Here is a 12,137-nt window from a genome sequence, read left to right on the forward strand (position 1 = left end):
GAGGTAATGGTATTCTTCAGGCTTCTTGAGGTGGAAGGCTGTCCTCTCTTCTTCACTCGTCCCTGCCAGCAGGTAGTAAAACACATGGTAGTTTCTAGAAGACAAGAACACAAACACACACATTGACAACCAGACAATTTCTTCTTGGGAGTTACTTCAACTCACAAGACACATAATGCTTTTTCTTTTAGCTTTCTTTTTCCCTGTTTTCTCCCCAACTGTACTTGGCCAATTCCCCCTGCCAAGATTTCCCAGTCATTGCTCCACCCCATCAGTTTTGACAAATGACGCAAATATAAAGGCTGAAAAAACGATTAGGCTCATCTATATCATTCTGTTTGTGTAGTGTGTGTGTGTGTGTGTGTGTGTGTGTGTGTGTGTGTGTGTGTGCATGTGTGTGTACACGCTCTTTCTCTGACAGAATATAGCTGCAGCTTAAAGGTTAGAGGTCAAAAGTGTGCCGCAGCTGTGCGACAAAGGTCCTCTCGTTGAGATAAACACACACGCACGCACACACACACACACACACACACACACACCTCTATGGGACTGGAGTCAGCAATCCATCTCAATAAGAGGCAGCAGCTCACACACTGTGGGGCCCCCCCATAGCGAGGTGAAGCCTCTCCACACCGTCCAGCAGGGGGCCTCACTGTGGGGCCCCCCCATAGCGAGGTGAAGCCTCTCCACACCGTCCAGCAGCACAACACATTAGTGTCAGAGATACTTACAGTTTGGCTTCCTCACTTACATTCACTCACTTCTACATTTGTTGGCAGAATTCAAACTACTTGCTGGATACTACAGATTGAGTGCAGTGTAAGAATGGCACAACACAGACATTTTTGTTATAACTACTGTACCAGGTTTGCTATGACTGAGAACTTGTTGACCCATTTGGGACATTTGGGGACCTCCTACCCCCCTTCCTACTTCAGTGTCAGTGTCATAATACTATATTACACTGTTTTGTTGGCTTCGCTGCATATAACTGAAATACACACCACCACCTTTTTTGACAAAATAATGTCACGTTTCTGAAGTCGGCATGTCTAGTAGCACCCCATTCACACCTGGTTTTTAAATGTGACCTGTATCCGGATACATGTACATATGTATGTTATCTGGATACAGGTCACATTTAAAAAGCAGGTGTAAACGGGGTGTAAGAGATCTGAACACAATGTGAGCTAGACTACCTGCAGATGTGGTCAGAAAGTTCTGATCACATCCTGATCACGATGCATTTACACCTTGCGGTTAAGCATGCGTTTTTCCTTATCCAGATAACATCCAGATAACATATCTGGATACAGGTCACATGTAAAAAGCAGGTGTAAATGGGGTGTAGGTGACACACCCATACTAACATTCACTCATCAAACATTTCAAGTAGATGCACTATAAACTTGTACCTGAGCAGTTTGTTTGAGGAGTGAAGGTCCACTGCATTTCATTACTGGGCGCTCTCAGCAATAAGTGTCACTTCCTTTCCAACAAAAACATTGACTTTTCTCTTTGATTTCTGTGCCTCTACTTTTGAACTGGACATCCTCTTCTGGAAGAGTTCAGTGGATGATGTTGAAACTAGCGTGTAGTCGCGTACCGTACCGTTCATTGTGCTCCTGGTAGACCAGCCTCGACTTCTCCAGAAGGTACTTCTCCACATACGCTCTGGAAAAAGGAACAAGAATGACAAAGGTTATCTTACAAACCATAAAAGTATTAACAAAACGCTCTGGTAGCACCACGTTGTTATATTGAATGTCGATAATGTATGCTTTAGTTTTTTCCTGTTTCTGAGCCTGCTTGTGTGTCTTGTTCAATTATTGTTCAGAAATCTGTTTTAAATAAAGTATTGAAAAAAAACAAAAAACAAGTTGAAATGTTGGAATAATCAGTGAAGCAAACATGAGTATTTAACTACAGGTCTATGGATTACACTCATTCACAGTGACAAAGCTCATCAGAAATACTGTATATTATTATATTAATAATACTAATATTAATAATAATAATAATTAGGGACGTCACAATATATCGTCCCACAATATATCGCGATATCAAAACGTGACAATATATATCGTTGAGATGAAATCTCATATCGCGAGAAAAAGAAGCTGAACATGGTGGCACTGATCTGCATCTGATTGCGTGCTCGCTCTCCTTTTCATTGCTTTGTTTGAACAGACGAGGGACGTTACAGACACGGAGGATGAAAATGGTGAAATTACTCGTGGAGGATGCCCCCTCAACTTACAAATTGATCGCAAAAAAATATTGTTAAAATATCGTATCGTATCGTTATCGTGAACCCAATATCGTGTATCGTATCGTGAACTGAGTGTATCGTGACACCCCATGATGATTCTTATTATTACTGTCTACTATTCTCCACGCCTGTGGCTGTGCGTCGGTGCTTCCTTACCCTCTCACAGTGCCACTCTCCTGGTAGTTCACCTGAATGAACTTGCCAAAGCGACTGGAGTTGTTGTTGTGGGCCGTCTTCGCGTTCCCAAATGCCTGCAGACAGAAAGACAGGAGGGGGGGGGGGGGGGGGGGACAGAAAGACATATGAGAGGGGGGTCAAATGAGAACAAATACACACCGGGGGGAAATAAATGAGAAAAGGCCATGTAAGTACATATGGTCCATATTGGGTTAGCGGCGCCAGACATGTCAGACCCGAGTTCTGAGGTGACTTCAGGTGTGGATAATATGCTTGTGGGTCAAGCACAGCACGACTTTGGTCCTCTGCCAAACATTGATGAAATAGCATCCTGGCAGCAACCTCTGCACGCTTTCAAATAGCGTCAGGTCGGAGACATTAAGAACATGCTTTAGAAGCTATGAAGTCACGGGCAGACAAATTGCTGGAGAAAGGCTGTGAGGAGCCGAGGAGCCGAGGAGCCCTGCAGGCCTGGTGGAAACAGCTCCACTGTGAGTAATGGGATCCATGTGGCTGTGTGGAACATGTGTAGTGGTGCTTTGCTGCTCCAGTATTTCCCCTCTCTCGCGCCTCTGTTGATGTTGTATGGCTGCCTGGAGAGGGGAAGTCGTTTCTCGCCCTATATAAACCCTGCACTTATTTGTAGCTTCGCCCACAAGTCAACAAATTCCTCACTGTGAATCACTCGGGAGCTGTCCCGGGTCTTGCGTCTGTGGAATGGGAAAACACCCCTCCCTGTCCCCACCCTTTCACCCCCCGACGCCATCGCCGTGTGGTCTCCCCTTAGCGCTGCATGCTCGAGAGAGGGCTAACGGGGCAAGCTAACGCTATAGGCAAAATAAGAGGCAAACTGTGCAAGGCTTCGGTCTAATGCTATGCAAAAGATAACAGGGGTGTTTTGGTTAAGAGACGCAGTGCTCGTTGGTACAGTATATATTCAGCAGAAGGCAAGTGCACAGCACTGGAAAGTTCTGCACAGTATCTACCCTGCTGCTAGCCCTTATTTTATTTATTTATTATTTACTTATTATATATTATTATTATTTATTTATTATTTACTGCTTACTGTACATTATTGATACTGCTAAGAGTGTTGTATTAATTTGCTGCAAAGGCAGCAGTACAAAAAGGAAGTGAAACGCAAAAAAAACGTACAGTATATAATAACAATATCGTATATCGCAATATTTGGGCTAGGGCTGTCAAAGAATATTATATATTTGAATATATATTCGAATATAAAAATTAAAAGAATATTCAAATATGAAAATTTATATTCTTTTTTTTATTTTTTATTATAATGATTATTTTTTCTTTTTAGATTTAACCAGGTAAAAAAACCTGGCCAAGAGGGCAACATAAAACATACATCGTTTGACTGGTTATTTAAAAACATTACAAAAGTGTAGGCTACTATTAGTACTACTGACTGAATAAATATGGGGGGAAAAACTGTTTATGTTGAATAAATATATATATGTTCAAATAAATATACCAAGTAGTTATATAAGCTCTCTGGTTGTATTGGTTGGCCTTGGCACGCATGCAAAAAAAAAAAAGTATTCGAATATATTTGAACTAATATGTTTCGTTTAGAGGGAATATTTGAATACGATTTTGGGGCAATTTTGACAACCCTAATTTGGGCGGGGCTATATCACGATATTTAGATTTGGGATATTGCCCACGCCTAGCGGTGACTGCCTTCATTATCGTACTATGAAAACACGATTTCAGACGGACAAGCCCGTCTTTATTGTCACACGATTACAATCAACACATGCACGGAGGGCCACAACACACACATGCTGACGGTGGCCGGTGAAATTTGTCCTCTGCATTTAACCCATCCTGGCTTTGTCCTTTCCTCCGGGGGGCAGGCCAGGAGCAGTGGTCGCTTTTCTCGTACAGCGCCCGGGGACCGACTTCGGATGTTGTCGTCACTGGTCGTATGACGATGACGATCTGATCTTCTGCATGTTTTTAATGGGGGGGGGTTATATACGGAGGAACCCCCCTGGGGGAGCACGGGGAGAACATGCAAACTCCACACAGACAGAAAGGCCCTTACGACGAGATACCCCACCTGGGCAGTAGGCACTGAAGATATGGGGGGGAACACAACCACAGTGCCCACAGTGTCCCAGGCGAGAATCGAACTCAGGACCTTCTGACTGCGAGGCGACAGCTCTACCACTGAGCCACCGTGCCCCTGAACCAGACCAGGGGGAACCCAGGACACTTGGGAGCTGGGCTGAAAGAACTCTATCACATCAGTGACCTCACTCCTTCATGTATGACTCACCAGGCCAGACGCATTATCCAATCAAGTGTGGAAAACACATGAACGTCTGCTCTCTGGACAAAGAGAGGTTACATGAGGTCATGCTGGAAAACAGCCAAGTTGGCATCACTCCCCACGGCTAAGTGTGAGTTTCAAAAATGTGCATGGCGGTATCAAAGAGCTAGTCGAATCAATAACACATAAGGCTTCCTTGATATTCACAGGAAACATGATGCCATAATTCCATCTGCCCCGAGAAATTGGCAAAAAATGCCGGGTCCAGGAGCCGCAGGTCAGACGAGGACAGGCAGCTACCAGTCAGCATCCCTGAGCAGTGAGCGCTTCCTGGATGGCTGGCCAATCAAAACCTTGCACCAGAGCCCCCACATAACACCCCGTTTTGAGGACAGGAGGAACGTCGGGGTCAGACGCAACAGATCGTGGAACGTTGGAACATTCGTAGTGTTTAGTCAAACGGCTCCGACGTTCCACATCTCGCCTCGTGCCAGAAGGAAACAGGATATGGAACTTCTGGAACCCAGTAAAATACTGAGAGGTTGATTTATGTTCAAGCTGTGTTCTGATCCACCTGGTCTGTGTAAAACCATCCACGGTTAAGGAAGACATTTTTATAGCGAACAGTGTGTGTTCGTTCTAAACTTGGCTAGCTCCATATTAGCGCCAATAAAAACAAAATCCTATCAAAGTGGGTGGAAGATACAGTACTGTGTGTCATGACTGACCAGTGGAGTGGAGCGGGGTGGACACACCACAGTGCAAGAAAACTGTAATTAAAATGCAATTAGAGCACACACACAAAATAATTCAAAATGAATTAAAATGTGTTACTAGATAGAGCCAACTGCCATTAGGTCCTAATTGAAGTAGTAAGCAAGTCAGTGTCAATGACTTCATACCACTTAGATAGATCGATTCACAATGACTTCACAAGGTTAGATGCAGGATGGTTGCCCTGCTGGACAAAACAAGGGACCACACCCTAAAACACTAACATCGTTAAATAAACTGCTATCAGCGATGGACCGTGCATTCTGTCATTTAGTAGTTTGATTGTGTATTATTCTTATTTTTGTGCATAACTGGTCAATATAGATAAGATGGCATCACGTCAGGTTATTACCAGTGCAGCTATAATGGAGTTTAATAGAGGAAAAATGTTCAACGGGGTGTCAGGGTCAGGGCTCTCGCTCAAGGACGTCCCATCGTCACGGGGACGATAAAAATAGGGTTGGGGAGGATATAAATTAATTTGGGATGAATTTGGGACGACAGTTCACACTCACAGTGCTTAGTACACACACAGCACCACACACATGACTCTAGGATAGCTTCCACACCATACAAATATACATATAATAGGCCTCCATATACTATTAGTAAATGTATATTAGTATGATGTTTTATTTGTGTTAAAGGTCACTCTGAATGTTTTTAACTAACCGATATTGTTAGTTAGCACTCGCCTACCACCGCGGAGACCCGGGTTCGATTCCCGGCAGCGGTACCTCCAGCTTGGTCAGACGTTCCTCCAACAGACACGACTGGCCGTGTCTGCGGGTGGGAAGCCGGTGTGGGGTATGAGTCCTGGTCGCTGCACTAGTGGTGCCTCCTCTGGGTCAATTGGGGGCGCGCCTGTTCGGGGGGGGAGGGGAACTGGGGAGAATAGCGAGGGTTCTCGAGGGTTGTTGAAAGTGATTTTGGGAAATCTAGCAGTTCAGTAATTGAAGGAAGGAAAAGGAACATCACAGATAGACGATCTTTAACAGCTGTACTTAAGAGCATACGAGTGGATTTCTCCTTTAAACACTCAGTACCACACAAGCTCAAAGTGTGTGTGTACAGAGAGACGCGCCTGACCACTGACTGACCACACTCAGGTCAACATTAGTCTGGGTCTGACCGTCTGAGACCGGCGGCCTGGAGAGAGGCGAGGGTGGAGGGTTGAGACGGTGCCAGTGTGCTGCTCGGGGTGGAATCTGTCTGGTTCCAGAGTCAGACTGGGTCAAAGCCGTTCAGAGCAGGACAGACAGAGCAGGTCACCACAGGGCTGAGATGTTTGGTTTTCATCATAAGCACTGCGCTCTGTCACAGTGTGAAAACGTTATGGTTTGACTAGCATTCAGCTGTGACCTTGGCATGAATATCAATCCATTTTTATTTTTGCATGAAATTTAATTCAGGTTTGGCCAAAGCTAAAGTCTTGTTTCAGGGTTGCTCCTTGGAAAACTATAGACTTAAATGCAATTAATCAACTTTTAGAAGCATGCGAGGACTGACCACCATATGATGCAGGAGGTCACAGATATCTCACAGGAGAAGGGTGATATAAGAAGGAAGATAGCAGTTCCTCATTGACTCTCTGCAGGTACATTCATTACAGTTCCAGTAGCACCTCAACACACAGGCATTTGGTTGAGATGCCATGCATGTGTCAGTAGTGACATAATTAGAACTTTGTCTTCCTGTGTAGGTGATTGGCTCATACAGCAGACACACATGGCACACATCAATTAACAAGGATGACTTCATTAGCTGCTCCTTGAGGAGAGGAGAGAGGAGGGGAGGTGGAGAGAGGAGAGGAGAGGAGGAGAGGAGAGGAGAAGAGAAGAGAGGAGGAGAGAGGATGAGAGGAGAGAGGAGAGGAGAAGAGATGAGGAGAGGGGAGAGGGGAGGGGAGGAGAGGAGAGAGGGGAGGGGAGGGGAGAGGGGAGGGGAGGAGAGGAGAGAAGAGGAGGAGAGGAGGAGAGAGGAGATGAGAGGAGAGGAGAGGAGAGGAGAGGAGAGGAGAGGAGAGGAGGGGAGGAGAGACTGCTTCTATTCAGAAAGACCTTAAGATTGGATTTAAGGACCAATTTAAAAAGCAAAAGAGACAGACAATAAGCTGACAAACAGCCTATTTCCAACTGAACAGTTAATCACTGTTCTCAACTATAATGTATAGTACAACAAAAAGCGCAGCTGCTAACATGAAGTCCAAATGTGTTCAGCAAAGCCGATTCCCCATATCGTTCTGCCAGCCCTGTATTCAACTAAAAGTGGTTGTGCAGCACAAAGAAACCTGTGGAAAATTAAGAAAACTAATCTAATAACTGTAGTAAGGCTTAATGAAGGCTAATTTATTTGAAGACGTTAGGGGAGGAGGAGAGATGCGGATCCACAGGTCATGCTAGGCCCTCAGAGAAAAACGTACAAAAGCAAGTCGTCATCAACTGGTTATGGTTACAAATGAATTTTCATGCTGGAGTGTGTGTGTGTGTGTGTGTGTGTGTGTGTGTGTGTGCGTGTGTGTGTGTGTGTGTGTGTGTGTGTGTGTGTGTGTGTGTGTGTGTGTGTGTGTGTGTGAGAGAGAGGGAGAGGTGGAGAGGAGAGGAGGGGAGAAGAGAGGAGGAGAGAAGAGGAGAGGAGAGGAGAGAGGAGAGGAGGAGAGAGGAGGAGAGAAGAGGAGAGAGGAGAGGAGAGGAGAAGAGAGGAGGAAAGAGGAGAGGGGAAGAGAGGAGAGGAGAGGGGAAGAGAGGAGAGGAGAAGAGAGGAGGAGAGAGGAGAGGGGAAGAGAGGAGGAGAGAGGAGGGGAGAGGAGAGGAGAGGAGAGGAGAGGAGAAGAAAGGAGAAGAGAGGAGGAGAGGAGAGGAGAGGAGGGGGTGGGAGAAGAGAGGAGGAAAGAGGAGAGGGGAAGAGAGGAGGAGAGAGGAGAGGAGGGGAGAGGGGAAGAGAGGAGAAGAAAGGAGAAGAGAGGAGGAGAGGAGAGGAGAGGAGGGGGTGGGAGAAGAGAGGAGGAAAGAGGAGAGGGGAAGAGAGGAGAGGAGAGGAGAGGAGAGGAGAGGAGAAGAAAGGAGAAGAGAGGAGGAGAGGAGAGGAGAGGAGGGGGTGGGAGAAGAGAGGAGGAAAGAGGAGAGGGGAAGAGAGGAGGAGAGAGGAGAGGAGGGGAGAGGGGAAGAGAGGAGAGGAGAGGAGAAGAAAGGAGAAGAGAGGAGGAGAGGAGAGGAGAGGAGAGGAGGGGGTGGGAGAAGAGAGGAGGAAAGAGGAGAGGAGAAGAGAGGAGAGGAGAGGAGAGGAGAGGAGAGGAGAAGAGAGAGAGTGTGTGTGTGTGTGTGTGTGTGTGTGTGTGTGTGTGTGTGTGTGTGTGTGTGTGTGTGTGTGTGTGTGTGTGTGTGTGTGTAAGCCTCCACAGTGTGAGTCGTTACCATTCCCTCATCAATAGAAATGCTTTGTCCATATCTGAATAGTTCTTCGGTCACATGGGGGCCATGATGGCACAAATACATCATCCTTCGGAAAGTTGCACACGACGATCTTAGAATTCCTCAGCATTCTTCCAGCTATAAAGCACTGGGGGATGGGGGGGGGAACCGGGGGGATTACTCAGACCAATTTGGACCATATTGTCTTTGAATCAGTGTCCATTCGCAGGAGCATTACTCACTTAACCTCTGTACAGTTACACTCATATCCTTTGACAAGCCCACCACCCGGTCATCTCCTCCACCACAGGATGTTCACAACAGAGTGAAGGAGCGGGTGGTGAGCAGGCCCAGCATGCATCAGAGCTGAGTCACAGCATGTGTGTGTGTGTGGGCAGCAGATACCACTGGTCTCCACACAGGCTATAAGTCCTAACCATGCCCCTGGTAATCTCACACCTAAGGTCAGGCTGGTCCAGAGGAGTCTGTGGTCATTGTGGTGGTTTAAATCACAAGGGGATTTGCAGTCGGCTAAAGTGAGAGTGAAGTGAAGTGGGATGTGGTGCTCTGACCGACGTGACGTGGCTGCTTTTGTCCAAACACTCAGGAAGTGTTTTAGTTGAGGTAGGGTTCTGTGTATGCAGGTTTTAACGGCCTCTCTGTGTAAATACTTTAAAATGACTCTTCCCAAACCCAACTGTTTCAAAAACATTGTTTCAAAAAAAAGATGTTACAGTGTCTGTCACTTCAGTGCATCACTAAGTTTTGTGCGTTAAAGGGACAGCTCACCCTAAAATCCAAAAGACATATTTCCCCCCGCACCTGTAGTGCTATTTATCCATCTTTTTGATTGCTTTGTGTTAGTTGTCTGGGTTTTGGAGATATAGAGTTGTCTGCCTTCTCTCCAATACAATGGAACTGGATGGCACTCGGCTTGTGGTGCTGAACGTGCCAAAAAAATCTCTTTTCAGAAATCATGACCTGGTTACTCAAGATAATCCACAGACCTTGTTGTGAGCAGTTTAATATAGGAACTATTTTTGACCGAACTACACCCTATAGCTAGCTGCTGCTCTAGCTCCTGCTAGTTTCATGTGGGAACTAGCTAGCAGCTAGTGGGTGTAGTTCGGACGAAAGAAAATAGTTCCTATATGAAACTGCTCATAACAAGGTCTGTGGATTATCTTAAAACAAAAGTGAATTAAACTTAAAAGTGATTCTGACAAGCCGAGTGCCATCCAGTTCCATTGTATTGGAGAGAAGGCTGACATCTCTACAGCCAATATCTCCAAAACTCAGGCAACTATCCCCAAACAATCTAGATGGATAAATAGCACTACAGGTGAGAGGAAAAATATGCATTTTGGATTTTAGTGTGACCTGTTCCTTTAACAAGCTGTGGCACGGTGACGTACTGTGTGCAGTAAATCTCTTCAACAATAGCCAATTGATCCCCTTATCTTAGCAGGGATTGAAACATCTCCAAATCCACAACCTTGAGAGATCTACAACAATAGCAACACTGTGGATTTACGGTTACGAGTCTCTTCCAGGAGTAACAATGTCACATCTCAGCAGCAGGACTTTGTAAAGTGTGTCGTCCTGCGAGGCGAAGCCGTCACCCACTAAGTGACGCAGGAAACTGTGATTCAGCTGACGATGCTAATAATAACCTGATTTCTCAAGAGAGCTCGACTAGTTCAAGGCGCCAAGCTTTGAGGAGGTCCGCTGCTCTGTTTGAACAATCAGGCTTTTCAGTGTCAGAGCATAAGACCCAACTGTCAGAAAGCCCGTCTTCCTTAATTCTAAGAAACCACCCCCTCATTCTGACTCAAACACCCGTGGGGAGAAGATCTGATGGTCCAGTGAAATTAGCAATATAGAGCTGTGGCAGCCTGGGCGGGTTGTGCAACACTGGCAAGAATCATCGAGCTGTGGGATCGCCAAAGATCTCTGAGGGATCACCAGAGATCGCCAAAGATCTCTGAGGGATCGCCAGAGATCTCTGAGGGATCACCAGACAGCTCTGAGGGATCACCAGAGATCTCTGAGGGATCACCAAAGATCTCTGAGGGATCACCAGAGATCTCTGAGGGATCACCAGACAGCTCTGAGGGATCACCAAAGATCTCTGAGGGATCACCAGAGATCTCTGAGGGATCACCAGACAGCTCTGAGGGATCACCAAAGATCTCTGAGGGATCACCAAAGGGCTCTGAGGGATCACCAAAGATCTCTGAGGGATCGCCAAAGATCTCTGAGGGATCACCAAAGATCTCTGAGGGATCGCCAAAGATCTCTGAGGGATCACCAAAGGGCTCTGAGGGATCGCCAAAGATCTCTGAGGGATCACCAAAGATCTCTGAGGGATCACCAAAGGGCTCTGAGGGATCGCCAAAGATCTCTGAGCGATCACCAAAGATCTCTGAGGGATCACCAAAGAGCTCTGAAGAACAAAAAAATAATCAGGCCACCCAGGACTTTTGGAGTCCATGCAGTCCGTGTTTTGTACAGCATCTTGCCAAAAGCTGCCGATAATCTAATTAGTTGTTTTTCCAGCTGGATAAGATTCAGAACGACACTACTTCCAGTGTGCGTGGCAGCCATGCAACAGAGAATCCTGCTCCCACGAGAACCACACTATGATAGAACCACACTATGATAGAACCACACTATGATAGAACCACACTATGAAACAACCACACTATGATAGAACCACACTATGATAGAACCACACTATGAAAGAACCACACTATGATAGAACCACGCTATGATAGAACCACACTAAGATAGAACCACACTATGAAAGAACCACACTATGATAGAACCACACTATGATAGAACCACACTATGAAAGAACCACACTAAGATAGAACCACACTATGATAGAACCATGCTATGATAGAACCACACTAAGATAGAACCACACTATGAAAGAACCACACTATGATAGAACCACACTATGATAGAACCACACTATGAAAGAACCACACTATGATAGCAATCTAGAAGCCTGTATACTTTATGACATTTCACATTTCGCCTAACTGCCTTTGCTGCCAATTTGTTGTTCCTCCTCCCAACATAATCATGTGAGTGGTGTTACTACTGACTCAGAGGAACCGGCCTAAATAACACGGAGCATATTGAGAACGTGCTAAATGTACTGTACACATCTAAAGAAGTGGATTTTAGGCTCAAGAAT

The 12,137-nt window shown here is 45.8% G+C and overlaps 1 protein-coding gene across 1 annotated transcript in view; it reads right to left on the reverse strand.

Moving 5' to 3' along the window:
* The window catches only part of LOC310791352 (unconventional myosin-IXAa-like), a 158,988-nt gene that overhangs the window by 74,742 nt on the left and 72,109 nt on the right, over positions 1 to 12,137 (reverse strand). The window contains 3 exon segments of the mRNA XM_083653039.1: positions 1 to 94; positions 1,612 to 1,674; positions 2,429 to 2,523. The exon segment at positions 1 to 94 is cut by the window's left edge and continues 6 nt beyond it. Of these exon segments, the coding sequence (XP_083509165.1) occupies positions 1 to 94; positions 1,612 to 1,674; positions 2,429 to 2,523 (252 nt within the window).

This window comes from Poromitra crassiceps (genome assembly GCF_964638095.1).
Source record: "Poromitra crassiceps genome assembly, chromosome: 16".
In the NCBI taxonomy this organism is placed as follows: Eukaryota; Metazoa; Chordata; class Actinopteri; order Beryciformes; family Melamphaidae; genus Poromitra; species Poromitra crassiceps.